We start from the raw sequence: 25,123 nt of genomic DNA, 5'->3' as shown, positions 1-25,123 counted from the left end.
GGCACAAAACTACACAGAGAAACCCTGTCTCAAAAAAATAAATAAATAAATAAAAATAAATTCAAGCCTTGTGACAGAATTGCTGACTGTGTGTAAAAACTGGAGACAGGAGGGTAGGACAAAGGGAACAGCAGAGAGATCAGAAGCTTACTTAGAACAGTAAAGACATGGGCTGAAAGAGCATGGTGTACATAGATTCATTCCTTATCCCTCAGATTGGATCCTTAGCTGGTTGTAGAGTTTTCTTCGAACTCTGGGAGAAAGTCTTTGAGGCTGGCTCCTTAAAGGCTTTCGTTACCTGGCGCCCAAACAAGACTGTATTGTAGCAATTTATGCCTGTGGTATGCTGATTTTAAGTCCTTCAATATAGTCAGAAGTGGTGGCTCAGACATTCAGTCCCAGCACTTTGGAAGCAGAGGCTCTCAGGACTCTGAGAATGTGAGGCCAGCCAGGGACACATGGTGAGAGCCACTATGTAGTTCTGACCATGGCCCTGGCTGGCCTGGAACCCACTATGTAGAGAAGACTAGCCTTAAACTTTGGATGATTCCCTTACTGGTGTCCTGTCACCCCCAATTAAGTGTGCACTACCACCCCTGCTGCTTCCCAACTGGATACGCAGACCCACACGTTTTTGTCATTGAGGGCCACCACACTGCCTTCTATAATGGCTACACCAGTCCATAGTCCCAACCAGCGGTAGAGGTTCCTGGTTCCCCCACATCTTTGGTAACATTTGTTATTTTATTGATAATAGCCATTCTGACTTGAGGTGCGATCTCGAAGTAGTTTTAATTTTCCTTGATGACTACATAGTGAGCATTCTTCACATGCCTTGGTGCACATGTGGAGGTCAGAGGACAACTGGTAGAAGTCAGTTCTCTCCCTCCACCATGTGGGTCCCATAGGCTGAGCCCAGGTCATCAGGCTTGACGGCCAGTACCTTTACCACTGAGCCTTCTCTCCAGCACTTTGTCATATCTTTATTGGCCATTATATTTTATCTCTAAAATTTTTATTTTGTGTGTATGTTTTGCCTGCATGTATGTACATGTACCATGTGTGTGCCTGGTGCTAGTGTAAGTCTGAAGAGAGCTTCAGATCCCCCCCGAAGTTCCAGAGCCTGTAACCTGCCATGTGGGTGCTAGAAACCGACAGAGTCCTCTGCAAGAACAGTAAGTGCTCCTAACCGCTGAGCCATCACTCCAGCTCCTGTATCCCATCTTTGGAGATCTGTCTTTTCAATTCATTTGCTCATTCAATACCTGGCTAATTTGGGTACTTTTGTGTTTAACTTTCGGAGTTCTTTATAGATTGATCTCCTGTTAGGTAATATAGGTTTTTTTTTTTCCTTCCATAGACTATCTATTCACTTTGCTCATTATATCCCTGGCTATTCAGAGTCTTTTGAGTTCATTCCATACAGCTTGCCAATATCCCCCACCCCCTTCCTCCTCCAGCTTTATTGGAACAGTTTAAAATTACATTTTTTTAAAAGATTTATTTATTTATTATGTATACAGCATGTATGACCAGAAGAGGGCACCAGACCTTATTACAGGTGGTTGTGAGCCACCATGTGGTTGCTGGAAATTGAACTCAGGACCTCTGGAAGAGCAGTCAGTACTCTTAACCTCTAAACCATTTCTCCAGTCCTAAAATTACATTTTTTAAGAAGATTTATTTATTTTTTTATACAGTGTTCTGTCTGCATGTATGACTGCTGGCTGGAAGAGGGCGCCAGATCTCATTACAGATGGCTGTGAGCCACCATGTGGTTGCTGGGAGTTGAACTCAGGACTTTTGGAAGATCAGCCAGTGCTCTTAACCACTGTCCCATCTCTCCAGCCCTAAAATTACTATTTTTTTTTTTTTTTTGGTTTTTCGAGACAGAGTTTCTATGTGTAGCTTTGCGCCTTTCCTGGAACTTGCTCTGTAGGCTGGCCTCGAACTCACAGAGATCCACCTGCCTCTGCCTCCCAAGTGCTTGGATTAAAGGTGTGTGCCACCACCACCCGGCTCTAAAATTACATTTTTATTTCTAGGATCTAAGCTGCTTTTTCCATCTGCCTTTTTGGTGTGTGTCGAGGGTTCAAGACAGGGTTTCTCTGAGTAGTCCTGCCTGTGCTGGAACTTGCTCTACAGACCAGGCTAGCCTCAAACTCACAAAAAATCTGCCTATCTCTGCCTCCTAAGTGCTGGGATTTTTAAAAAATATTTATGTATTTTTCTGTTTGTTTATTATGTATACAGTGCTCTGCCTTCATGTATGCCTGCACACCAGAAGATGCTGTGGATTATGCTCATTGTTAATAAAAAGCTGACAGGCTAGTAGCTGGGCAGAAAGTTAGGTGGGAAAGGCAAACTTGGAATGACAGGAAGAAGGAGGGCGGAGTCAGAGGGGTCGCCAGAGAGGGCAAGATGTACTAAGTCCTGTGGCAAAGCATAGATAGAAAGATTGGTTATGTTAAGTGTAAGAGTTAGCTAGTAACAAGCCTCAGCTATTGGCCAAGCAATTTTTGTTTTGTTTTGTTTTTCAAGACAGGGTTCCTCTATGTAGCTTTGCGCCTTTCCTGGAACTCATTTGGTAGCCCAGGCTGACCTCGAACTCACAGAGATCTGCCTGACTCTGCCTCCCGAGTGCTGGGATTAAAGGCATGTGCCACCACCGCCCGGCAAAGATTGATTTATTTATTTATTATGTATACAGTGCTCTGTCTGCATGTGTCCCTGCAGGCCAGAAGAGGGCACCAGATCTCATTATAGATGGTTGTGAGCCACCATGTGGTTGCTGAGAATTGAACTCAGGACCTCTGGAAGTGCAGTCAATGTTCTTAATCACTGAGCCATCTCTCCAGCTCCCTTGGGCAAGCATTTATAAGTAATATTAAACCTCTGTGTCCGTTATTGGGACTGGCAGCCAGGATTAGGAAAGAAATATCTGCTTACAAGAAGATCTCATTATAGATGGCTGTGAGACACCATGTGGGTGCTGGAATTGAACTCAGGACCTCTGGAAGAGCAGCCATTGCTCCTAACCTCTGAGCCTTCTCTCCAGCCCCCAAGTGCTGGGATTAAAGGCATGTGCCACCACAACCTGGCTCATGCTAATTCTTTAGCACTAATGTTTACTCGGGGTTTTAAAGTCAGTCTTTGAAAAAAAAAAAGTGCTCTGAACCTTTGCCATCACCATCTGTATGTCCAGCATCAACAGTGGGGTGAAGCTGCTCTGTATTAGGCTTTTATCCCCATTTCCCTGGCAGAGCCGTCAACATGTCTGTCTTTTCAATTTGTTTACTCCAACTGTATGTTCTAGGAAGGCCTGATATAGATGTCACTCAATATTACTTAATAGCTACTAAAGTCAGACAATCCAAGACCATCACTATGCTAAAAATTAAAGTTCTTTATTTGTGGAAGTTCAGACACTCCCAGAATTAGTTTTATCTCCTATATGGGAATACACTCAAACTCAGAAGGGCTTACTGGTCTGAACTCTTCCCATTCATTAATCTCTAACTCACCAACACCACAGAAAGGTGCTCTTTATACATAACACCTCTACCAAACTCACTCTGTAGCCCAGGCTGGCTTCAAACTCACAGAGATCCGCCTCCCTAGTGCTGAGATTAAAGGCGTGCGCCACCACTACCAGATCAACTTTTTTTGTAACTAAATCTAGAAGCTGCCCTTTCCCCATCTCTTCCCTCATTTACACTACAAGAAAAGCTCGCTGGCCTGGGAACAGCCTCTCTACCAATCTCTGCCCAGTGAAGAGGACAACCATCAGCCAGAAAAAGGAGGGCAACAAAGGCAAATAATTAGGCTGTGTTATGCATTCCCATGCAAGATGTCCGGATCACTGCAACAGCAATATTGGTTTCTCTTGTCTTAGATGGCTATGTGACTAGTTTACCACACCTATAGAACTTTACTTTGGGGCACTTTTTTTTTTGTTTGTTTGTTTTTTGAGACAAGGTTTCTCTGTGTAGTTTTTGGTGCCTGTCCTGGATCTCGCTCTGTAGACCAGGCTAGCCTCGAACTCGCAGACATCTGCCTGGCTCTGCCTCCTGAGTGCTGGGATTAAAGGCGAGCGCCACCGCCGCCTGGCTGGTGCAGTCTTTTTTACTATCAACAAATTTACCACAAGAATGGGATTCTGATCATCTGAGTGGTCGGTCACAGCCCAATGGCCTGGCTTGGCCAGTTCCAGTAGCGTTGCTCTTGCTCCTTACAGTCCTTGGCCATGTGGCTACCTTCCTAAGACATGGGAGGCATCCTCCTGAAGATCAGACCTTGGCAAGATGACCAGATTCACCACAGTAGAGATGAGGAAATGAGCTGGAACCCTCTATCCAAGGTAAAATGACCTCTGCCATAGCGTCTCCTTTCACAACCCCAATCTCCACCAGGAGAGCATTCCCTGGCCCAGTAGCCACAGCTCACAGCTGCAGTCAGCTTCTGAGTCTTAGCTCCCTGCAGGGGTGGAGGCTCCACCACAGCCCCAGGAAGGCAGCTCTCCAAGCAGTGGCTGTTTCTTTTTTTGTTGTTGTTGTTTTTGTTTGTTTGTTTTTCGAGACAGGGTTTCTCTGTGTAGCTTTGCACCTTTCCTGGGACTCACTCTGTAGACCAGGCTGGCCTCGAACTCACAGAGATCCGCCTGCCTCTGCCTCCCAAGTACTGGGATTAAAGGCGTGAGCCACCACCGCAGCCCGGCAGCTGTTTCTTTTCAGGCTCCTCACCTGCACCATACGCAGGTCTGCCATGTTATCAGTTCTTGGTTTCCTAAGCTATTGAGGTATTATCCAGAAAGTCCTTGCTGTGCTGTATCTTAAAATGTTTTCCCTTTCATTTTTGTTTGTTGAGCAGGGTCTTATGTAACCCAGACTGTCTTCAAACTCACTATTATAGTCCAAGATGCCCTTAGATTCCTGATCCTCCTTCCTCCACCTCTCAAGTGCTTCAGGAAACAGACTGCAGACAAAGAGCCACCAGACCCAGCTTTTCCTCTAGTAATCTCAGGCTTTATATTAAGGTCTTTGTCCATTTTTTTTTGGTTTTTTTTTTGAGTCTGTCCATTTTTAATTCATTTTGTACAGGATAAGACAGAGCTCTAGTTAATTTTTCAACATATGGATACCCAGTTTCCCCAGTAGCATTTTTTTTTTGGAAGAGGCATCTTTTCTTCAATGGTTTTTAATACCTGTAGCTCCATGGATGTGTTAGTTTCTGTGTCTTCTGTCCCACTGGTCTATGTTGTCTGTTTTTGTACGAGTGTCATACATGCTCTTGGTTAGACTACTCTTTTTTTTTTTTTAAGATTTATTTATTTATTTATTTATTATATATATAGTGTTCTGCCTACATGTGTCCCTTCAGGCCAGAAGAGGGCACCAGATCTCATTACAGATGGTTGAGAGCCACCATGTGATTGCTGGGAATTGAACTCAGGACCTCTGGAAGAACAGCCAGTGCTCTTAACCGCTGAGCCATCTCTCCAGCCCCTAGACTACTCTTGAAGTATGGGTTTTTCCTCCCCCTCCCTCCCTCCCTCCCTCCCTCCCTCCCTCCCTCCCTCCCCTCCCCCCCCCCCTCTCTCTCTCTCTCTCTCTCTCTCTCTCTCTAAGACAGGGCTTCTCTATGTAGCCCTGGCTGTCCTGGAACTTACTTTGTAGACCAGGCTGGCCTCGAACTCAGAGATCCACCTACCTCTGCCTCCTGAGTGCTGGGATTAATGGCGTGCACCACCACCGCCCAGCTAGAAGTATGATTTGAAACCAAGTACTTTGCTCTTTCTGTTTAGGACTGTGTGTTCATCAGGTTCTGTAGATGGTCAGAATAAACAGAATGAATGCTTATTTAAAAGAAATGCCTTAGATTGGCTTACATGGTATGGGCTGGGTATCTGCAGGTTCCAGGTTGAGAAACCAGCAGTTGCTCAATCCGCAAGAGTAACATCTTCAGCATTTCCAGTCTGTGGCTGAAGACCTGGAGGATTCCTGGAGAGATGGTGGTCTTCAGTCCATTTCAAGCGCTACAGAAGCTGTGTTAGGATGTCTAAGGATGGCAGGCACAACTGACAGGAACAAGGTAGGCTATATGCACTCACCCACAATGAGCAAAGGCAGCGCTCGTTTCCCCTCAAACTGCTTTCTGTCTAGGCTGCCAGGGAAGATGGGGCCCACTCTTGGAGAGGCTCTTCCCCAACCCCAACTAACCATTCCACAAAGTATCTCACAGATCCAACCAGAAGTGTTTCTCTTACTCAGTAGCAGACATAATCACACTTATAACCAAGATCAGTCATTATACAAGACTTTGCCTTTTCTTGGTCTTCTGTGTAATTGTGATTTATGAGACAAGGTCTCATGTAGCCCAGGCTGGTCTTCAGCTTGGTACAGAGTTTAGGATGACCTAGAACTGATAACCTTCTGCCTTTACTTGCCAAGTGCTGAGATAACAGGTAAGTTCTACCATGCCTCCATTCCCTAACTTCTTTCTCAGCAAGTTCATTACTGGGCATACAGACAAAAGACTGAATTCTGAGTGTGGTGCCCTAAGTCTGTAACCCTGCACTTGGCAGACTGCAGCAACAAAGTCACATACATAACAAGAAATGCAACAGACTTTTACATGTAGAGTGATTCTGTATCCTGCTACTGTGCTCAAAGTGTTTATCATATCTAAGAATTTTCTCGTGTTGAATTTGGGGTATAACATCATATCTGCAGATAGGGATAATGTGACATCTTACTTTACTAATTGTATCCTTTCTCTTTTTTTTTCTTAGCCATATCACCCTAAGATTTCAGTCATTATACTCAATAAGAGTAGATATAGTAGACCCAGTCCTAAGAGGGAATGCTTCCAGATTTTCCCCATTTAGCATAATGTTGGTTTAGAGGTTTGTCAAAGAAAAACAAACAAACAAACAAACAAACAAAAACAAAAAACAAATCCCACCTGCCACAGTGAATGTGTGGAGGTCAGAGAACAACTTCCAGGAGTTGATTCTTCTTCCCATTTGGGACGCAGGGAATGAACTCAGGTTGCCAAGCTTGGCACAGAGTGAAATACGCACTGAACCGTCTTGCTGGTGCCATTCTCTGGATTTTTAAATATTAGACTATATCTCTGTTTTTAAACATCATCATGTAAATCTAGACATTAAGTCACTGTCAATCTGACACTGGGTCTCGCTGTGTAACCCAAGCTAGGCTTAAACTGGTGATCCTCCTTCCCAGGCTCTGCTTGTTACACTTCTTGGGATGGAAGCCAAAGGCTCTGAGAATGCTCTATGGTGAGGTCTAACTATAATTAAAGATAGTATAACTATATTCTGAGCATGTAGTTGGCTGGCCCCCAACTTCTGATGTTCCTGCTTCACTCTCACAGTGCTGAGATAACAGGAAGACCACCAAGCCAGCACTTTCTAAAAGGATGGTTGGATATATCATTCTTTATATTACCTAGGCTGGTCCTGAACTCTTGGATTCAATAACCCTCCCTCCTCGGTTTTTTGTTCTTTTGTTTTTCCAGACAGGGTTTCTCTGTGTAACAGCATCTCTGGCTATCCTGGAATTTACTCTGTAGAACAGGCTGGCCTCGAACTCAGAGATCGCCTGCCTCTGGAATTAAATGTTTTAATCCTGGGACTTCAGATGCCTTTCAGTAAAGCTGGGGTTATTTTGTTTGTTTATTGTTTTAAGTACTAAAGCTTTTGAACCCAGGAGTCTTCTCCATGATAGGCAAGTGCTCTACCACTGCGATATTAACTCCAAACCAGTTGGTAGTAGATTTTTAAAGCCCAGGCTGGGACTTCAAGTCATTATGTAGGTGAGGGTGACATTGAACTGATCATTCAGCTTCTACTTTCCAAGTGCTAAGATTATAAGTGTGGACCACCACACATGGTTTCTAGTACGGCTTTGTGCTAAATCCTCAGCCCTAGTTATGTGTATAGTTATGTCATAATGCAAACAATTACTCTGCATAATTAACACCAGCTATTAAGAACAAGTCAGACAAGGTGTCATATAGGTATAGATAATCTGAGCACTGAGATCTATTGATGTCAAAAATGACCTGTCCATATACAGAGAATGGAAACTGGAAGTCAAGCCCCCTTTGAATTCTCGAATACGGTATCAAAACATTTTGCATGTAATTCTCACTAAAGTTGTTAAGAGACTTGGAACTATTAATCTACTTTCTAGAACATTTTTTTTTCTTTTTCTGGAGCTGAGGTTCGAACCCAGGGCTGAGTTAAATCCCCATCCCCTAGAACATTGTTAATACAGACCTTAATAAATTATACAATTGTCAATGGATGAGTGAAAAGCTAACAGCTCTCTAATTTACTTTTGAGACAGGGTTTCTCTGTGTAACCCTGGCTGTCCTGGAACTCACTCTGTAGACCAGGGTGTCCTCAAACTTCTGAGTCCAACTGCCTGTGTTGGAGTAATCGTAGTTTCTAGACATGAAGTGATACTAAAGCAAGACTTACACAAATAAAAAAAAAAGTAACTCACAGGTATTAAACAACTTAAAGGAGAACAAAACAGGGAGTGGGGCAATCGCAAAGAAATATTAATGGTCCTCTAGAAAACTACCCAAACTTTCTGATTTTAGTACCGGCGCTCATGAAGCCGAGGTCCACTCAGACTGCGCTCCCTCCCTCTCACTCCCCCAAAGGAGAGAAGAACGATCATCAATGGCAGGAGGCGGCTGCACAGAAGCAGCACCTAGAGCCGGCTTCACGCTCAGGAGGGAACACTACGTCTCGTCCTCGTGGTCTCGGGTGCTCTACACAGTCAGAGAAACTTCTCTAGTTACGAACTATAGAAATGATCCCTGAAAGTATAGTCTTAACCTCGCTCCTCCGCGATCCACGCACTCTACCCGCCGCGCTCACATCTAACTGACGGTGAGGCCGGCGGACCGCTGGCGCGGCCACCGCACACGGCTTTGGCACAGGCGCTGCCGTGTTCCCCGGTGAACGCCTCCGCTACCAGGTCCACGGGGCATCTGAGCCGCGACACTTTTCCAAGTCCAGGGGAAAACAAACACGAAAAACAAAAACCCACAAACCCACTGCCACCTAATTAGCATACGATCGCTAAACAGCCAATCGGCTGACGGGTCTGCCGCCCCGCCCCACTCCCGCCTGCGTCGGGTCGCGAGTCGCTGACGGCCACACACGGCCCTGCCGCCCGCCGCCGCGCCGGCTTCCGCCCTGCGGCGCTGGCCTCCGAGCCGACGGCCTTCAGCCCCCACCTGCCCCACAAGAGGCGCCGCGGAGCCGGCCGCACCGTGTCGGCGGGGCACGCAGGTTGGACTCCTGGCCCAAGCCAGAGGCCTTTCGTGAGAAAAAAACGAAAATGTACGTAGGGAAAATGGCCATTCACTGGCCGCACCCTCTTTCTAGTACATTCTGTGGCTGAAGGGCCTGGTGGCTCACCTATGTAATCCTAGCACTTGGAAGGTGAAGGTAACAGGATCAAGAGTGTGAGGTCAGTCTTGGGAATTTGAGGCCAGCCGCAGCCACATGAAATCTGTCTAAAAAGATTTAAAACACACACACACACACACACACACACACACACACACACACACACACACACACACACACACTCACACACACAGCGGTTTGAGATGCCAGATTTCCTCTATCCTAAAAGAGAAAAGGGGCAAAGCGACACAATCCTCTCTGGCCACATGGTAATTACCAGCACAATTGGATACATACTTGAACTCCTGGCTCCTCCGTGCTGGGATCACAGGCGGGTGCCACTTACCTGGTTTTCTGTGTGGTTCGGAGGCTGGAACCTCGGTCTTCACATATGCTCAGCAAACACTGGTCCTGCTGAGCTGTTTCTCCAACCTCTTTGTTGACTTGTTTAGAGAGAACTCTGTTGGCACTAGTTTGGTTTTGCCATCAGACAGGATTTCATTGTGTAGATTGGCCTTGAACTCAGATCTGTCTCTGCCTCCTGAATGCCAGTTTAAAGGTGCAGGCCACCAAACCCAGCCTTAGTACTGTTGTTTTTTTACACCAAACACTATTCAGAAACATGGGTCATGGTGCCTCTGCCATCTTAACACTCTACTTACCTTTCTTAAGAATTTTCTTCACTTTCACATAATTCCCTTGTTTGGCATATTCATGAAGCTGAGCTTCCAAGGAATCATCTGTTAATGTACCAAGCTGCACCGGACAAGGGATTGGGAAATGAACAGCCCGAGACATTCTGTTTCAAAAGAAAACAAACAATACATTATTCTAATACCTCACAAACGAAAAGAAGTGAGATCTTTCTCTTTCTTCCCTCCTAAAGGAAAATCCCCTCAGAACCAGGACCCTAAAACAAAGCCAAGGTTTCAGGAAACCTGCCATCCACTGATTCCCTGAAAGCAGCTCACCCCCACCACACCCAGGAGCCCAAAGGCTGCAGAAACAGGTGATTCGATTTATCTCCCACCCTGCTGTTTCAAAATCCAGTTTCTCCTGAAAAACAGTTTGAGTCTGGAGAAGCCATCCTCCCCCCTCCTACTCTCAACTGTAAGGACACGGCCGTTCTCCTTCCTGCATGTGCTGCTGGATCTCACGACACCACTCTCAGACCCAGAAAAGCCTGCTCTCACCATTCAAGTCAAACTGAGTTTCTAATTTTTTATTTCCCTTTGCCAGTTTGAAAATGGCATTTTTTCCCTTACATTTCTGTGGTGGTTTGAATAAGAATGGCCCCCATAGGCTCATAGATTTGAATGGTTAATCTTCAGGGAGTAGAACTGTTCAAAAAGATTAGGATTAGGCCTTGTTGGAGGAAGTGTGTCACTGGGTGTGGGCTTTGAGGTTTCAAAAGCTCACTCCAGGTCCAATGTCTGTCTGTCTGTCTCCCTTCCTCCCTTCTCTCTGTCTACACATCAGGATGTAGTTCTCAGCTACGGCTCCATAGCCATGACTGCTGCCATGGACCAGCCACTACGATAATGAACTAATAACTGTAAGCAGGCCCCTAATTACATGCCTTTCGTTTTGTCTTGTTTTTTGTGTTTTTTTTTTTTTTAAAGATTTATTTACTTATTATGTATACAGAAGAGGGTGCCAGATCGCATTGCAGATGGTAGTGAGCCAGCCACCATGTGGTTGCTGGGAATTGAACTCAGGACCTCTGGAAGAGCAGTCGTTGCTCTTAACCTCTGAGCCATCTCTCCAGCCCCTTTGTCTTGTTTTTTGAGACAAAGTTTCTTTGTGTATCCTTGGCTGTCCTAGAACTCACTCTGTAGACCAGGCTGGCCTCGAACTCACAGAGATCTGCCTGGCTCTGCCTCCCCAGTGCTGGGATTAAAGGCATGTGTCACCATGACCAATTTAAATGCTTTTTAAAACAAGAGTTGCCTTGGTCACAGTCCCTCTTCACAGCAACAGAACCATGACTAAGACAACTTCCTTCTTGGTGGTACAGGGAATTGACCCCAATTTCTCACAGAGGCCCAGCCAGTGCTCTACCACTGAGCTATATTATATTCCCAGACTTGTTTTGCTTTGTTTTTTACTTTTCAAGCCGATTCTTAAACTGCCAACAGGCCTTGAACATTCAGTTCTCCTGTTTCAGCCTCCAGAAATAGATGGGATTCCAGATATTCACCACCAGACCCAGTTTTAGGTTCTTTCACACTTGGAAAACTGTCTTTATTGATGTAGGTGACCCTCGTAGGTGACCTTCAATATCTGAGGAAGAATGGCCCCAGCACTCCCCACAGATACCAACCCAAATTCATAGATGTTCAAGTCTCTTATAGAAAATGGAGGGCTGCCGGGCGGCGGCGGCGCACACCTTTAATCCCAGCACTCGGGAGGCAGAGCCAGGTGGATCTCTGTGAGTTCGAGGCCAGCCTGGGCTACCAAGTGAGCTCCAGGAAAGGCGCAAAGCTACGCAGAGAAACCCTGTCTCGAAAAACCAAAAAAGAAAAAAAAGAAAATGGAGGGCTGGAGAGATGGCTCAGAGGTTAAAAGCACTGGCTGTTCTTCCAGAGGTCCTGAGTTCAATTCCCAGCAACCACATGATAGTTCACAGCCATCTATAATGAGATCTGGTGCCCTCTCCTGGCGTTCAGGCATACATGGAGGCAGAATGTTGTATACATAATAAGTAAATAAATCTCTGAAAAAAACAAACAAACAAACAAAAAAAAAAAAACAGAAAGGGGCTGGAGAGATGGCTCAGAGGTTAAGAGCACTGACTGCTTTTCCGGAGGTCCTGAGTTCAATTCCCAGCAACCACATGGTGGATCACAACCATCTGTAATGAGATCTGGCGCCCTCTTCTGGCCTGCAGACATACATGCAGTCAGAACATTGTATGCATAATAAATAAATAAATCTTAAAAAAAATAAAAACAGGAAGAAAGAAAATGGGATGGTATTTGCATGTAAACTATACATACATACCTAATAAACTTAAAATGCTGTCTAGATTACTTGCAATACCTGATATAAGGTGAGTGCAGTGTGAATAGTTGTCATGCTGATTTGTTTACAAAGATCTAATCCATCAATGTCTATAGTTCTGGGCAAATATTCAAATGTGCTAGCCTTGTTTTTTAACCCCTTTAGTTCTACTTCTGACTGTTTTTGTCAACTGAAATATGTCAACCCCAAAACATGGTTTTTATGCTCAAAGGCTCACCCTGAGAAAGGCTCAATACTACACCGGAATCCCAAATACCCAGCTGTGGTGATATATTGTGTACCCTAGTAAAATTTGCCTGAATATCAAAGAACAGAACAAGCCACTAGATTAAACATAGATGCCAGGCAGTGGTGGCACACACCTTTAATCCTAGCACTCAGGAGGCAGAGATCTGTCTGGATCTGAGTTCAAAGCCACCCTGGATTACATGAGATTGATTCAGTCTAGAAGAGAAACAGAGCCAGGCAGTGGTGGTGCATGCCTTTAATCCCAGCACTCTGGAGGCAGAGCCAGGTGAATGTCTGAGTTTCAGGCCAGCCTGGTCTACAGAGCCAAATCCAAGATAGGCACCAAAACTACACGGAGAAACCCTGTCTCGAAAAAACAAAAAACAAAAAAAACAAACAAAAAATTAAAAATCTTATCTTGATACTAAAAAGAACTTCAATTCAAAAATTGTTTTTATTACAAACTGTTAAAGATGATTAAGCCTTACGATGTTTAAAACTATACTTAAGTCATTCTAAAGACTAATGTAATCAAGTACAGAAAAAATTTATCTAGCCTCTTATATATTTTCAAGGTATAGTCTAAACCAAATAACTAAAAACAAACAGGAGTTGTTTAGCTCAAGTCCTCAAGCTGTCAGATTTGATGAAGATGGCATTTAAGATATGTAAACTTATATAACAGACAGAGACTCTCAGATCCTAGCAGCGACTCCCAAGGTCCCCAAGAAGACAATGGGCATAGCAACAGGCAACTCCACCTGGACTACAGTAATGCTAACCAGCTGACCACTGGGCAAGACTGCCCCAATGCCTTGCCTTCTGCCAAGGCCCAGCCCAAACTGTGGGCAATCAGGACACTGGAGAGTTGATGCCCTGCTTTGCCTAGACAACATGAGGCCAATCTCCCCATATTCCTCATCCCCAGGAAAGCCTCTCATCCTCCAGACCTGGCAGCCAAGATTGCTGTCCTGATGACTCTGCCCTCATCTCCACCGAGTCCACAGGAGCCTGGGATATCTTTCTAGGTAAAGACTATAAACCAGCCCCTGTCATTTGGTTAATCCTTCTCAGATCTCTGACACTGACCACTAGGCTAACTGTAGCTTTGTCAGCTAGACAACAGCAGGCAACCAGCTCCTTCCCTCAAGGCTGCAGCTACCTTGTTTGTTCATTAGTCAGTTCACTAATTAGTTAAAGCTACTAGGTCTCTTATTTAAAAAAGGTAAACAGGTTTGCCTTGTTCACAAGCTTCGTATTAAAGAATACACAGGTTTCAGATGTAACTTTTCATTAAAAGAACATACCTTACTTACAATGGCTGTTCTCAATAATAACTATTCCTATCTCTGGTAAAATTCACTTTCTAATGTTAAAAATATGATGCAAAAAAGTATTTTAAAAGAACATAAAATTGGCTTGGTCTAGTTACTATGCTGAGAGACATGTATCATACATAGGTTTTTCTGATTATGTCTCTCTATAAGTTCCCTTAATAGTTAAAAAAAAAAAAAAAAGCCTGACAGGACAATTGGTCTTGGATATCTTATACACCCTGTATGACTTGCAAACTTGTCAAAATATGTCATTACACTGAGATTTCAGAGGCTTAGAGTTTTAACATTAATAAAAGAAGTTCGGATAAACTGATAGAGCACTGAGTACTCACTATTCTATAAGCTCAAGATTTTAAATTTTCTTTTTTTTTTTTTTTAAGATTTATTTATTTATTATGTATACAGTGCTCTGTCTGCATGTGTCCCTTCAGGCCAGAAGAGGGCACCAGATCTATTATGGATGGTTGTGAGCCACCATGTGGTTGCTGGGAATTGAACTCAGGATCTCTGGAAGAACAGCCAGTGCTTTTAACCTCTGAGCCATCTCTCCAGCCCCTAAATTTTCTTTATAGACTTTTTTTTTTTTTTTTTTTTTTTTTGGTTTTTCGAGACAGGGTTTCTCTGTGTAGCTTTGTGCCTTTTCTGGATCTCACTTTGGAGACCAGGCTGGCCTCGAACTCACAGAGATCCGCCTGGCTCTGCCTCCCGAGTGCTGGGATTAAAGGCGTGTGCCACCACCGCCCGGCTCTAGACTTAAAGATGTTTTTCATCAAGCTAACCCAAAGCCATAGCTTTTTCTATGTCTCCAAGATGTAAATCTGTTCCAGCTGTTTTACAGACGCTTGTTGCAAAGAGTCAACAAGGTCATAAGGTTTAAATCCATCTGTCATAGGTCAAAAGAACTCCAGATGAGTAAAAGTTCCTTATATAAGATTTTATTTTAAATATAAGATTTTCTTTTAAGCTCCTATGTGGTGATATTTTATTTGTACTGAAATGTTATTTTAATTTTATGTTAATAAATAAAGTTGCCCTGGGGTCAGAGCTATTAGAGCCATAGTAAGAGCGTGGTGGTTAGAAGAGCTAGGTAGATTTCTGTGTGTTCAGGGATACAGCCAGTATTGGAGACATACGCCTTTAAGATCTGGAGGGCGGTACTTACAGGCAGTGATGAGGCAGTCATGTGGTTGGGTTTACAACCAATGAGAAGGCAGAACAGAAAGATTATTTAAGCAGGGACACAGGAAGTACCTCCCTCTCTCGGGGAAGCTAGGAGCACTGCAGGAGGTAAGATTTTATCTCTGAGCTCTGACCTCTCGGCTTTTCTCTTTTACCTTGGCTCTGTGTTTCTTATTTTAATAATACGATTGGTTACATCTACATCTGGCGCCCAACGTGACAAGAATCCATTAAAAACTGCTTGGGGCCGGCTCCCTAGCCGGAGCAGCCGGCTCCCTAGCCCCAGCCCAGGTCTGCTTGGGCTCAGGCCGGACTGTGAGCTGCTTGCTTAAAGCCAGTGCTACAAACAGCTCAGGCCTGCCCTGCTAAACAGGGCCCCTGCCTGTAAAGCCAAGCCTTGACTCGGCTCAGAGGGAACAAGTGGCTGGCTTTAAGCTTTAGCCAGCTACCCCTTCGCTTTCACTTTCACTTTCACTTTCACTTTCGCTTTTGCTTTCTCTCTTGCTTTCTCTCTGTCTCTCTGTTCTCTCTCTCTCTCTCTCTCTCTCTCTCTCTCTCTCTCTCTCTCTCTCTCTCTCTGGATTTACACCTAGGACTCTAGGTGGCTGTTTTGAAATTCGCTCGGATTTCTACTGTTCTACGCAGATTTGGTAAGTCATAAAGGAAACTATTTAAAAGACAAATTTTTTCCACATTTAAAAAAAATGGGTTTCCTGTGTACATTGGAAGAAAATTGGGTTTTGTTTGAAATTTTAGGCAGTCTGACAATGGAACAACTATATGAAAAGATTAGTATTATGGGAATTATGCAGTTAATCACCATGCTTATTCTCATTTTACTATTTAAAAAGATAGTCGATTTAAGTGCCAGGATAACAGCTTTAGAAAAACCTGTTAATTTTAACAGTGAAGTTGGTTCAAGTTTGGATCATAAGATTACAGAAAGAAAGCCTGTTTTCACACAATCATCCTTAATTTATCCTGTAACCGTACAGCAGATGCCTGATCAAATGGCTACACAAAATATCTGGGCTCCAATTGAACTGATGGATTTTAAAAGGTTTAAGGAGGCAATAGTATCTTATGGCATGCATTCCCCATATGTAAAGCAAATGTTAAACTCTTGGTCAACATATAATAGGATTATACCACAGGACTGGCGGGACCTTGCACAAGCTGTTCTGGAACCCAGCCAGAGAATTCAATTTCTGACTTGGTTTAAGGAGGAAGCTAGAAACGTAGAAACACAATGGAGGGATAAAGGAATACAAGTTTGTCAGGATCAGCTTATTGGAGAAGGCCAATATGCTTCAATACAAACACAATGTTTATATGATGTTCAAACCGTAATTTTATGTCGAATGGCAGCCTTGAATGCATGGGACAGAGTTGATGAACCAGGAAAAAAACATGAGTCATTCACAAAGGTTATGCAAGGCCCAAAAGAATCTTTCACAGATTTTTTAGAAAGACTGGCTTCAGCAGTAAACAGAATGGTCTCAGGATCAGAAGCTAGTAAGGCAATAATTGAAGCTTTGGCATTTGAGAATGCAAATGCAGCATGCAAAAGAATAATCAGGCCGTTAAGGGCAAGATCTGCACCTTTGGAAGATTGGATTAGAGAAACAATTAATGTTGAGGTTGATGAGCATGATACGTGGGTAGGAGAAGTAATTTCAAAAGGTTTGAGGAGTGTTAGATGTTTTGGGTGTGGAAAGCAAGGACATTTTAAAAGGGACTGTAAACAGGTCAATCCTAGAAGCAATGTTTCTTCAAGGAACAATGGCAACAGAATGCCCCTTCCTTCTGGAGTATGCAGAAGGTGTGGTAAGGGAAAACACTGGACCAACGAATGTAGATCAACAAAGGACAGACAGGGTAATCCTTTGCCTCAGTTTTCGGGAAACTCCCGGAGGGGCCTCATGCAGGCCCCCATAGCAAAACCAGTTCAAACCTTTCCTGCAGCTGTAGAGGAAATCCCTGCTCTGAGCGATTAAATAACCAAATGACTATTGGAATAAATCAGGCTGGTCAGGATGATGAAAAAGAGAGAATAGAAAATTCAGGAGAAAACATAAAGAAAATTTTTTGGCAAACTTCTATTAATGAACAGAGACCAAAATTAACGATAAAAATAAATGGTGTTTTGTTGTCTGGTCTGGTAGACACAGGTGCGGACATTACCATAATTGCACCAGAATTTTGGCATCCAGCTTGGCCTCTTCAGGAGGTAAACGTTCAACTGTTAGGAATTGGGACATTATCTGGAGTGAAACAAAGTGCAAGATGGCTGGAATGTATAGGTCCAGAAGGACAGAGAGGAAAATTAAAACCATATGTCGCTAACATAGCTATGAACCTGTGGGGTCGAGACTTGTTGCAACAATGGAATACTCAGATTAAAATCCCTCCAATCTCAGAAACAAATCATAAACTAGCACATGTTTCTGAGAGAAATATTAGAAGGCATTATTTTGAGTGGTCACCAGCCATCCATATTATACAGGAACAGGGCACAACAACTGATAATCTTCCAAAAATACCAACAGCTCTACCTTTAAAATGGTTAACAGACAAGCCTGTATGGGTTCAGCAATGGCCTTTAACAACAGAGAAACTCCAGGCTTTAGAAGAGCTGGTAGAAGAACAGTTAAATGCTCAGCATATTGAACAGTCAACCAGCCCTTGGAATTCTCCTGTATTTGTTATTAAAAAGAAATCTGGTAAATGGAGAATGGTAACAGACCTTAGAGCAATTAACAAAGTAATTCAGCCGATGGGCTCTCTACAATCTGGAATTCCTTTGCCTACTCTGTTACCAAAAGGATGGCCTCTCATAGTTATTGATTTAAAAGACTGTTTCTTTTCAATACCCTTACAAGAAAAAGACAGAGAAAGATTTGCTTTCACAGTGCCTACTTATAATAATTCTCAACCAGTTAAAAGATTTCAATGGAGGGTCCTCCCACAGGGAATGTTAAATAGCCCAACTCTGTGCCAATATTTTGTACAACAGCCATTGGAAGTGATACGTAAAAAATTTCCTAAATCTATAATTTATCATTATATGGATGATATTTTACTAGCTGACTCAAATGCAGATACTTTAGAAAGAATGTTTGAAGAAGTAAAGAAAATTTTGCCTTGCTGGGGATTACAAATTGCTCCTGAAAAAATACAAAGAGGAGATTCTATTAATTATTTAGGATATAAAATAGAGCTACAAAAAATTAGACCCCAAAAGGTGCAAATTAGGAGAGATAGACTACAGACTCTTAATGACTTTCAAAGATTATTTGGAGATATTTCTCATCTACGAACTATTGTTGGGGTAAAAAATGATGAACTGACTAATTTGTTCAAAACCTTAGAAGGTGACAAGGACTTAAATAGTCCAAGAGAATTATCACCTGAAGCTGAGAAAGAATTGGCCTTGGTAGAAAAGAAAGTACATGAAGGGCACGTGGATCGTATTGATCCAAAGCTGGATTGCATTTTGGTTATTTTACCCTCTAGGCATTCCCCTACTGGAATATTAATGCAGAGGGAAGATATTATATTGGAATGGATATTTTTACCAAATAAACCAAATAAAAAATTAAAAACTTATGGGGAAAAAATCTCTGACTTGATTTGGAAAGGAAAATTGAGACTTCGTCAATTAGCAGGAATAGACCCAGCAGAAATTGTCGTACCTTTAACTAAGGAGGACATTGAAAAATTATGGACAGAAAGTGAACCTTGGCAAAGAGCTTGCAGTAATTTTTTGGGAGAAATTAACAGCAAATATCCCAAAAGCAACAGAATTGATTTTATAAAGAGAGCTGATTGGATCTTGCCTCGAATTGTACGGCAAAAACCCATATCTGGAGTTCGTACATTTTATACAGATGCCAACAAACAAGGAAAGGCAGGTTACAAATCAGAAAATTTAAGTAAAGTGGTACAAAGTCCTTATAATTCAGTGCAAAAATCAGAATTGTATGCTATTCTGTTGGTATTAATGGATTTTTCAGAACCTCTCAACATAGTAACTGACTCTCAGTATGCTGAAAGAGTGGTATTACATATTGAGACTGCAGAATTTATCCCTGATGCTTCAGAATTAACTTCACTATTTATTCAATTACAAGATACAATCAGGAAAAGGAGTCATCCTTTATATATAACTCACATCCGATCTCATACTGGTTTGCCAGGCCCTTTAGCACAAGGCAATGATGAGATTGATAAATTATTGATAGGAAATGTGCTGGAGGCCTCAGAATTTCATAAAAAACATCATGTCAATAGTAAAGGTTTAAAAAAGGATTTTTCCATAACCTGGCAACAAGCCAAAGAAATAGTAAAGAAATGTCCTACTTGTTCCTTCTATAATCAAACGCCATTACCAGCAGGATGTAACCCAAAGGGTACTCAGCGAAATGAAATCTGGCAGATGGATGTGTTTCACTTTGCAGAATTTGGAAAATTGAAATATGTACACCACACCATTGATACTTATTCAGGATTTCAATGGGCAACTGCTTTGAGTTCTGAAAAAGCTGATTCTGTAATCACTCATTTGCTAGAAGTTATGGCCATTATGGGTATACCTGCACAAATCAAAACTGACAATGCTCCATCATATGTCTCTGTTAAAATGAAACAGTTTTTTGCTTATTACAATATAAAGCATATTACAGGTATACCACATAATCCTACAGGTCAAGCAGTTATAGAAAGGTCAAACAGAACTCTAAAGGATATGCTAAATAAACAGAAAGGAGTAACAAAAACCCCCAGAAATAGACTGCATAATGCTCTATTAACTTTGAATTTTCTGAATGCCAATGAGAAAGGAACAACAGCTGCAGAGAGACATTGGGTAATAGAAAAAACTACAGAATTAAATCAGCCTATATACTTTAAGGATGTGCTGACCTCAGAATGGAAACCAGGGTATGTATTACGTTGGGGACGAGGTTTTGCTTTTGTTTCTATAGGAGAAGATAAGCTGTGGGTACCATCAAAATTGATAAAGGTTCGATTTGAACAAGAGAAACCTCTTAATTAGAGGAGGTGATAGTTCATCAACCAGCATGAACATCCAATTTAAACTAACTTGTACCTGTAACACATGTCTTTTCATTTAATCAGATAATAACTTGCCAAAAAGGAACATCCCCAAAATTAGTCTTGGGGGAAGGTTTTTGTTTTTGTCTTTTAGGAGAATGAAGGTTAAGGAATCTGAAGGACACAAGACAAATGAGACAACTGAAGAAAAGGGACAAATCATCTATCCCAGGAAACAGAGTATATTGGAGTATATGGCATATGGGTATATATTATCTAAAAAATTTTATGTCTTCTTAAATGTTTGTTTCTGCTTTTCTCTAAAGATTTAACACTATTGGTTTTCTAATAGTCCCAGTTCAATTAAAATTTAAAGCTGACTTTGGAGTTGGAGAATGGCTCTCTCCTTCTTTAAACTCAAGCATGTTGTTAAAATGAAAATACAAACTCCCTGTATCATGACAGAATAAAAGAGCCATTTTCTGCTATGGGACAGGACAAAAGCCAAATTAATTAAGGGACTATTCTATTACTAATCTCAACTCTTTGATTCTATTCTGATTCTTTAAACTTTTCTTAAAGTATAAATTTTATATCAAATTTTACAAGATTAATATATATATACATTTTAAACTTTGTTAAGATATGAATGGTCATATAGAGTACTAACTAATTCTAGAAAAAAGGCTTCAGTTAGCTGCATATATATGTCTTTGTGTTCGAGTCTCTTATCAGTTTTCTGCAGGAAATCACGGCCAGGCCTAACATCAACTGAAGTCTCCGGAAAGAAGATGGGGCCCCACAACACAACACCAACAACAATTCCACGTGGACAATAATAATATCACTGAACTGACAAACATCATCTACAGATCAGCTTTGAACTACAAGGTGCTCAGAGCAATTTTGAGATGACTAGCTGAGATGATCCAGTCTCAAAGACTACTTAAATAAGGACTTGAGATAAACCCTGAACTTTGGCAATACACATGGACTGGATAATAATGAAGGATATAGTTACCTTTCCTAGAATTTGACAATTAACCTAAAATTTTTCTTTCAGGATAAAGATAACTTCGCCCATACCCAGCAGGAAGCAATTTTAAGAATATGACACCCACATTGCCAAAGAAGTGGTGTGGGGCGGGTGGTTTTTTGTTTCTTTTAATGGGTTTTGGGTCTGGGATAATTTTCATTATTTAGGGGGGTAGGCTACAAGTTGTCAAGGGTTAGGAAAAAGGCTAAGCAAAGGAGATTAGATTTAAGGTTCTTGTTTAAAAAAAAAAAAAAGAAAGAAAGAAAAGAAAAAGACAATTACTAGTTTTAAATACTTTACATTATTACCAACTATTAGGATATAAAGAAATGAAAGTTAGTAGTTAGACATTACAATAGAAATTGTAGTCATATTAGATATGTTTTAAAAATTGAGCAGATGTATTTTAGACAGGTCATCTTCAAACCCTTCAGAGATCTACAGAATATGGCATTTAAAATGTTTTAATAACTTAGAAATTTTTCTTTTTTGAGACATGTCGGCTCCTGGCAGTACCAATCTACTTCAGAGAAAATATGGGCATTGAAGAAACTGCATATGGAGTTAATTTTCATTGTGGCAAAAGTTAGCCACTGGACAACAAAGTATCCTCAAATCAACAGGACAAAATGGACAGACAGAACACGAAACAAAGGACTACTGATTCCTGCCAAAACAAGTGTGGTTATGGCTTTATCAAAAGGCATCTTCTGAGGCCAGGACAATATGGCCCCATCCCTGAAGTCGCCTTCACAATCTGGAAAAGGTACAGTGTCCTTTTCTTTGAAGGCAGCTGAACAGGCAGTGGGCCGATGGCTTCTGTTGTGCAATGGAACAGCAACTGAAAGCTCACGCCTCTCAATAGTAGACTGGCATTTAATAGAGGGATGTGGAGAAGGGCATGCTTAGATGAAGCCATATATACACAGCCAAGAAGAATGGACAGCTGAATTCAAAAACCATCAACAATTTCCAGAATTTAAAATCCTGAATCATGACATGACACTAGTGGAATTCAGGTGTTTCTGGTACATGGACTGCTCTCACCCAGTGTGAGGTTGAACTGTTGACCTTGTGTACAACCTACTTCACAAATGAGTCTGTCAGATACGCTAAGCCTATAGGCTGAAGATGATGCCCCAACACTGTGGAGAAACCTCAGGTGACTGTCCAGGCAGCTGGCTGTTTCTGTCAACTCACAAAATTTTTGGAAGTTGCTTTTGTGCACTTCCTGTTTTTATTTTTGTTAGCTAATATTATTTCCTTCTTGGGTCTCTGAGGGAGTTGAAGATTAGTTAGTTATAGTTGAAGATTAATTAGGATAGAAAGTGAATTAGATACATTTTGGACTTACTAAAATAGGATAGATAAGGGAATTATTTTCTCTGATTTGTCAAATACAAATGGACTAGACATCGTTTAGGTATTTGTTACTTGTATATATTGTATATAGTTATTGTACTTTTGTATATAGTTTTTCTTTTGTTAGTTATAACCTTTTGCCTTTTTTCTTTTTATTAAAATAGAAAAGGGGAAATGTGGTGATATTTTATTTGTACTGAAATGTTATTTTAATTTTATGTTAATAAATAAAGTTGCCCTGGGGTCAGAGCTATTAGAGCCATAGTAAGAGCGTGGTGGTTAGAAGAGCTAGGTAGATTTCTGTGTGTTCAGGGATACAGCCAGTATTGGAGACATACGCCTTTAAGATCTGGAGGGCGGTACTTACAGGCAGTGATGAGGCAGTCATGTGGTTGGGTTTACAACCAATGAGAAGGCAGAACAGAAAGATTATTTAAGCAGGGACACAGGAAGTACCTCCCTCTCTCGGGGAAGCTAGGAGCACTGCAGGAGGTAAGATTTTATCTCTGAGCTCTGACCTCTCGGCTTTTCTCTTTTACCTTGGCTCTGTGTTTCTTATTTTAATAATACGATTGGTTACATCTACACTCCTAAATTTTTAACTTTTGTTCTTAGTCTATATTTGTTTCAGCAGATTTAATAGACACCATCCAGAGAGCACCTATGAACTGCAAACTGCTGACCTCTGGACTTGCTGAAAGCTGATGTGAACCAATCTAGCTGATGTGATTGTTCCCCGTCCCTTCGCCAGGAACAGCTAACCAGATGCTCCTTATAAATGTCCTATTGCCCAGCCATTGACTGCCTTTCAGCCCTCCTGGGTCCTGACAACCGACACCCCAATTTCAGCTGGAAGCAGCTACAGAAGAGAGTACATTGTCTCTATCCTTAACAGGCTGAAAATGATAAGTCAAAGGCAAATTCCCTTTGGGGGAAACCTGTTGCTTACATGTCATTCATTCTAAAATAGTCCAGCAAAAGTAAAACCTTGACTGTGCAGAATGAAACTCATTACACTGCCCCATCTGGATGATGGGCCTGCAACACTGGTTTGACCCCATACATTCATGGCCACAAATAGGATGCCACAAGGGAGGTCTGTTTTCTCCTTATCTCTGTCTCTAAATGAGCACCCTTCTTGGAACTTGTACATCAAGACATGACAAACTGAGAAGAGACTCCTGGACGCGTCATGGTTGAGCCAACTGGACTGAGCCATCTCCCTCCCACCCCAGTTTCTTTCCTAAGTCCTTTAAAAAGCCCTTATATTTGAAGGTCAATGGTATCCTATTTCTGGGACTCACTCCTGCTCTACAGGAGCTCTGTCTTCCGCTCAAGCTCCCACATAGGAATCTATAACAAACTTCTTTCTAAATCCATCCTTCTATTGTCCATGAATTTCATTCTTCAAATTCATCTTGTAAGAGCCCAGGGGCCAATGACTCTGTGTAAATTTTGTATAACTTTGAGGTTCTGGCACCCTAACTCCTGAATTAAAGCCCCCTCCACCAAAAGAAAGCTTCTGTTAAAGACACCTCACTTTCTCCGTATTATAATCTTAGAAAAAAGATTGAACACAGATGAAAATACTCAACTTCTTCATCTATTAATGAGGATAAAAATGACCAGAGAGGCGCTGAGAGTTTAAATGTTAGATACTTAGAACTGCGCCTGGCACCCAGTGACTTCTCTGTAGCTATTAATGTGCGTGAGGACATGTGGTGGTCTGAATGAGAATGCCCCCATAGGCTCACTCATATGTCTGCACGCATAGTCCCCAGCTGGAGAAATGTTTGGGAAAGATGAGATGTGGCCCTGTTGGAATAGGTGTGGGCTGTTGGAGGAGATGTGTCATTGGGTCTGAATTTTGAGATTTCAAAAGTCCATGCCAGCCCCAGTCTCTCTCTCACTTCCTCCCTCCCTCCCACTCTCTCTACCTCACTCTCTCTGCCTGTTGCCTTCCGATCAGGATGTACAGCTCTCAGCTACTGCTCTAGCACCTCACCTGTCTGATTCCTGCCATGGACTAACCCTCTAAAACTGTAAACAAGCCCCAATTAAATGCTTTCTTTTATAAGAGTTGCCTTAGTTGTGGTGTCTCTTCATAGCAATAGAACAGTGAGCAACCAAGACAAAACAACACAGAGAAACTTGAACTTTTTTTTGTGTATGGTACAACCTGAATGAGTCCCCCAATCTCACTGGTGGAAATTAGATTGCCAATGTAGAGGTGCTGGGAGATAGCTTTTTTTGTGGGTTTTTTTTTTGGGGGGGGAGCATTGAGACAGGATTTCTCTGTAACAGCCCTGGCTGTCCTGGAACATGCTCTGTAGACCAGGCTGGCCTCAAACACAGAGATCCTTCTGCCTGTGCCTCCAGAGTCCTGGGACTAAAGGCGTGAGCCACCACCACCCAGCGAGACAGAGCGTTTAAAGGTGTTTGGGTCAAGGG

At 42.2% G+C, this 25,123-nt stretch overlaps 1 protein-coding gene, 1 long non-coding RNA gene and 1 other non-coding gene across 7 annotated transcripts in view; 1 reads left to right on the top strand and 2 right to left on the bottom strand.

Annotated features, from left to right (window-relative positions):
* Positions 1-25,123, bottom strand: part of Tex14 (testis expressed 14, intercellular bridge forming factor) — a 137,623-nt gene that overhangs the window by 96,115 nt on the left and 16,385 nt on the right. For 3 of the 4 annotated variants that reach the window (XM_016001764.3, XM_076577631.1, XM_076577633.1), the window contains exon 2: positions 10,114-10,250. In XM_016001764.3, coding sequence (XP_015857250.1) covers positions 10,114-10,249 — 136 coding nt within the window. In that variant the 5' untranslated portion in view covers position 10,250. Of the gene's footprint in view, positions 1-9,797; positions 9,922-10,113; positions 10,251-25,123 lie in introns of those variants that run through there. The other variant, XM_042282559.2, reaches the window with a different exon arrangement.
* LOC121831971 (small nucleolar RNA U3) lies at positions 8,655-8,869 on the bottom strand. Its single transcript, XR_006075549.1, has one exon. It is a non-coding gene; the product is annotated as a small nucleolar RNA U3 (small nucleolar RNA).
* Positions 9,250-23,442, top strand: LOC121831405 (uncharacterized). Of its 2 annotated transcripts, none has more exons than XR_013053075.1 (3): positions 9,250-9,382; positions 13,632-13,731; positions 23,307-23,442. It is a non-coding gene; the product is annotated as an uncharacterized LOC121831405 (long non-coding RNA). The 2 variants fall into 2 exon arrangements; XR_013053074.1 differs by having other exon boundaries at positions 9,367-9,490.

This window comes from Peromyscus maniculatus, chromosome 8 (genome assembly GCF_049852395.1).
Source record: "Peromyscus maniculatus bairdii isolate BWxNUB_F1_BW_parent chromosome 8, HU_Pman_BW_mat_3.1, whole genome shotgun sequence".
NCBI classification, from domain to species: domain Eukaryota; kingdom Metazoa; phylum Chordata; class Mammalia; order Rodentia; family Cricetidae; genus Peromyscus; species Peromyscus maniculatus.
Note: the sequence above shows the minus strand (reverse complement) of the source record. Positions and strands in the feature narration are given on the sequence as shown.